This window comes from Triticum dicoccoides, chromosome 2A (assembly GCF_002162155.2).
Source record: "Triticum dicoccoides isolate Atlit2015 ecotype Zavitan chromosome 2A, WEW_v2.0, whole genome shotgun sequence".
Lineage (NCBI taxonomy): Eukaryota > Viridiplantae > Streptophyta > Magnoliopsida > Poales > Poaceae > Triticum > Triticum dicoccoides.
Window position 1 is genome coordinate 774,874,251 of NC_041382.1, and position 4,919 is coordinate 774,879,169.

General features: G+C 43.1%; 1 protein-coding gene across 1 annotated transcript; it reads right to left on the bottom strand.

Moving 5' to 3' along the window:
• Window positions 1-618: 618 nt before the first annotated feature.
• LOC119358433 (putative receptor-like protein kinase At4g00960) lies at window positions 619-2,709 on the bottom strand. The gene is made up of 5 exons (XM_037624979.1): window positions 2,074-2,709; window positions 1,710-1,968; window positions 1,213-1,438; window positions 958-1,108; window positions 619-849 (listed from the first exon to the last, which is right to left on the bottom strand). Exons 1-5 carry the CDS (start codon window positions 2,707-2,709, stop codon window positions 619-621), a joined length of 1,503 nt encoding a protein of 500 aa, XP_037480876.1.
• Window positions 2,710-4,919: the final 2,210 nt, after the last annotated feature.

Sequence of the window (4,919 nt, forward strand, 5' to 3'; positions counted from 1 at the left end):
ATCGGGTGCGGGCCCCTTGAAGTTCGAAAGACTGTCAAGTTTCAGTCGGTGAAGAAGATGACGGGGCTACTATATTGAAGTTTGAACCAATGACTAGGCCACTGGATCCGCACTGCTGTACATTCCGACAGTTGTATACATACATACTTCATACTTGGGTAAGAAGCGAAACACAGTCACTGTCCCTGACTTCAATAACAACAATCCAAGGCCAAGCATTCAGTCATCAGATTATCTCGGCTGCATGATGAAACATTTTAAGGACACTTGTAACTTCCAAGAATACACGCAAGAGTCGACCATAAGCCTCCCCCTAGCCCTCTACTACCTCAACCAACGACCACGATCAGTTTTAGGCGTACGACCGTGTGAAAACCACAAAGTGGAGGAGTGCAGATCAATCATGTTCTCCAGCCATCCGGCCTCTCATGGTCTGCATCGATCCACGGTCACTTATACAAGTGTCTTCTTACCACACTGCAATACTGCATATGAACGCAAGCGCCTCAGATACTAGATACATAGTTTCTAGCGTGTATCCTTAGAGGTGCGATGGCTTACCCATATTGCTGAAAGACAATGAAAAGGGGTAGCAAATAACATCCATGATAGTAGTGATCATATATATGCCTGGCCCACCAATAACGCAGCCTCGTTGCTAATGTCACAGCCGATACTTTCAGATTCTTGGAGCACACTGATAATGTTCGTTATTGGAGGCCTCTTGGTGCGGTCAGGATTCACGCATAATAAACCTACCTGGAGACATTTCTTTATTTGCTTGCAACATGTTTCTAGGGATCCATACCCCGGTGATCTCTGCAACACATTTCTCCATTTCTCAACCATCTGTAGAATCAGAACAAACATGTGCAACTTTAGTGTGTAGAAGATCTAATGTGTCACCGTGTCTGAAAGAAATACCTCCATCTTGAAACGTCAGGAAATTTTCCTTACAAGCTCGATAAAGTCATCTGAAGGTGTTCTAGTAACGTCGGGGTAGTCCCTATGTCCTGTTATGACCTCCAAGATAAGTACACCCAAACTGAATATATCTGATTTTGGTGTCATTGTACCTCCGTGCAAAAATTCCGGTGCCATGTAACCACTGAATCACATAACATATACAATTTTGAAGTATTAAAGCGTCTAATGAAAATACAAACTTCTCATGACAAAAATGCACGGTATTAACAAGTGGCGTCAACTTACAATGTCCCATCACGAGATGAGGTGCAAATAGTTTGTTGACCAAACAGTCTTGACAGACCAAAGTCTGTGATTTTCGGCACCATACCATCATCGAGCAATATGTTTGAAGGTTTTAGGTCCCGGTGAATAATAGGCTTGTCAATTTCTGTATGAAGATGGTGTAAACCATAGCAGATCCCCTCGATAATTTTATAGCGTGTGCTCCAATTAAGTCCAGAAGATTCATCTACATTGGTAATTAGTAGAAGAGCATTCTCACAGATGTCACATGAAAATCTTTGTGGTTGTTCTCTAGATAATATAATCAAGCATGGTGTCTATAAAATTTTACAGCGTGTTCTCAGTTGTCCATTATTGATTGATATCAGCATCAAATGTCTATCCGTTTTTACACTTAATTAGTATATGTGGATAAAATAAGTTTTGCAGAGCAAAGCTCAAACCTCACAAACTAGAATCTCAAACCGAGAAACAACATTCTATATTGAATGACTTACCCGAGATATACTTATCAAGGCTTCCGTTGGGCATATACTCCAAGCAAATTAACTTTTCCACCATCTCAGCAAAAACATATTTCCCCTTGTACTCTAAACACTCATTTTTTGTTTCGTAGCAGTAGCCTACAAATCGCACTATATTGCGGTGCTTAAGCATCATAAGATGATAGACCTCGTTTTCAAATTGTTTCTGGCTTGACATTAAGAAAGACACGATCTTCTTGACAGCAATTGCTTCCCCATTTCGTTGCACTCCCTGTTTAAAAGTCTCACTCTATTAATACATAGTATATGGGTTTGTGGATTAGCTTTATATTGTAGCAAAAAAACAGACAACAACGACATGCTATAATCTTACTACCTTGTATACCACACCGTAACCACCTTGACCAAGGATTCGCTCATCAGAGAAGTTGTTTGTGATTTCTTTCAAATATTGTAATGGTATATCATGCGGTGTTGGACTCTGATCCTCCTGCAACAGTGGTGCCGAGAAGGAGCATATCACATTATCCATCAGCCGATGTGGAGGAGGTTCCGATGCTTTGACAGAGGAATCACTGGTGGCGAGGTATAATTTCAAACCCAACTTCCCACTGACACACCGGAGAAGTGAATGCTTCTGCAGCGTGCGCGTCTCCAACTTGTAATATTGTGATATTACAACATCAGAGAGGTCTGCGATTGTGGAACAAGCAATTTGGACCCCGCCAAGGAAGGAGGAGGATCCGTCACCACCTTCTGTGCCACCTTCTGTGGATTTTTCGACGTGGTAGACATATGCTTCAAGACAAAGCTCGTCAAGAGTTGATGGATCAGACACGTCGAAGTAAAAACGCTCATTCCATACCGGGTTTAGATCATTCTCCCTGATAGCCGTGCAGAGCCGATGTCCATCAAAGCGAAGCTGGACACGGGCGCTCAAGGGACCTTGGCTATCCTTAAGCATCAGGCCACGAGCACCCACAACTTCCACGACAAGCTTATATCTTGGCATTGTGTCTGGCAGTTACGTTGCAGTCTACTAGCCCGTAATGCTGCAAAAGAGAGAAAACATAGTTACTTAGCATCATTGCCTACAAGCGGGAAGGAGTTCATGAAGTGAAGTGGCTCCAAAAGTTTGTAACTGAATCTGGAAAACCATTCGACCTAAATGAGCCGTGAAAAGTGAGATTATATCATAATGCATTAGCATCCTGGATATAAAAGCTGGGCATGACTTAATTTAGGGCATTTTCGATTCACAAGATTTCTAAGATACGGATGAGAAAAGCACAGGAATACAATGTCATGACATGTTGAATACTACATGATTGTAGGAAAGTTCGTTTGTGACGGAAGATATATTATTCTTCACATACGGCTGGAGTAAAAATATATATGAAAGAAGTATAAATTGTTAGAATTAATGGGCTTGAATAAATGGCAATAGGTGCTGCAAATCATTTAGTCCCATGCCACTAGTTATCTTTGAGAAAAATTCCACTGGTGGAGGTGGTGTGAGACCACTTTATATAGTGGGTTCTTCCAACTACACTTACTGATTGGTATGAGGAGAGAATGAGAACACCATATGCGTGCTAGCTTGGCCAGGGTCAAGGGCGCATACGTGTGACATGCGACATGTGCGTGAATGGTCTACCAAAATCCGGTCCATGGCTTTGCAGGTGCGTGACTTTCTTTTGACATTTTATATTTTAGTTTCTTGACCATTTAGTTTTGGAAACCTAACCGGTTTGGATCGTGACACGAGACCGCGTGAGTTCTCCTACATATACAACTTATTGGTCACTACCAAATGCACAAAGAATAAGTTAGGGTTTTGCCTCTGCTCTCTACCTGTGTCGCCACTGTAGTCTACTCCATCCCGAATGCTGCCATACATCGGTGAGCACGAGAGCAGGCCTGAAGATCCTCTCGTCCTTGTGATCATGCATCGGGGGAGGGCAGATTAGGTTTTTGGGAAGCGTTCCATGCGACTAATCGCATTCGTCAACACGAGTAGTTTTCCTTTCAAGTCTAGGGGCGTCGCATACCGTTGTCTCCGCTACGTCTGTTTTGGCCGGTCTCCACAAACGTTGTCATGAACAACATCACCTCTGTGGTAGCCGTGACTACTTCACCTACAAACGATTAGTACGTGCATCATGATATTATCCAATCTATAATTATGGTTGTTGCTGCATGTGCTGTGTTGCTGTTTATGTTGCACTGTTCATTTAGTTTGCTAGAGATATGCATGCTAATAATTGTTTTACTCATGAATTATTTACAGGAGAGCAAATTAACATATGGAACGACTCTTGGGTTTCAGGAGTCCCAATAGTAAAATCATTACTGAAAAGGGGAGGTACACATCTCCCAAAGGTAAATGAGTTGATTGACCCTGCTTCGGGTACTTGGGACGGGCAACTTCCCAACACAAATGAATCATATCATAGGAAAAAAATAATCAAGGATAGCAATCCTACAAATCAAACAACGTGGGAAAGTTTCTCAAGGCTAGATTTTTCCAAAACCCCTTTGGGAATCCTTCGAACCAAGGAGAGCCCTTGACCTTTTGATTGAACTGAGCACTGATGTTAAATCCCCTATTGGATGAGGCTAAAGCAGAAGGGGAGTGAGTAAAGGAGGCGGTATATGCGTACAATAGCTGTAGGTAAGGGCGGACTCAATTTTCTCTTGGAAAAACAAGGGACTGCCACTGCCCACTGGATATCTCTCCGGCGATTAAGCAGCAAATTAAACTCGTATTAGTTCTCCCCCACGCGACGCAAGCAGCAAAGGAATCCACAGCAAACTGGATGCATGGGGAGCAGTGAAACAAATACTGCAGTATGCTTGATTAGAGCAGCCAGCGAAACGACCAGTGTGAGAGAAAAAAATTGATGGAAGAAGTTAGATTTGCTCACCGATGGCTCGATCGCAGGGCATGTATCCGATCCGGATAGGATGTGCCAGTCCGGTAGAGCAGATGGGTCGAGGTCGGAGAAGACTAGAAGAGGAGGCTTGGAGCCTTGGACGGTGGTAGCGGATAGGGTTGGGTCGTTGTCACAGCCTAGTGGAAGAAGAACAAGGAAATTTGGAAGTGTCGACAGCACATAATAGCTGACACCTTCCCTATCAATGCATACATACAGACACGACCACGTGGCCTATGTGTTGTAATAGTGCTACCTCCGTCCTGATTCATTAGTCCCCTTAGTA

Coding starts and splice junctions, on each gene's coding strand:
- LOC119358433 (XM_037624979.1), bottom strand. CDS start 2,709: ATGCCAAGATATAAGCTTGTCGTGGAAGTTGTGGGTGCTCGTGGCCTG. Junction 1,439..1,709: donor CCTTGATAAGTATATCTCGG/GTAAGTCATTCA, acceptor TTACCAATGTAG/ATGAATCTTCTGGACTTAAT. Junction 1,109..1,212: donor TCATCTCGTGATGGGACATT/GTAAGTTGACGC, acceptor TATGTGATTCAG/TGGTTACATGGCACCGGAAT.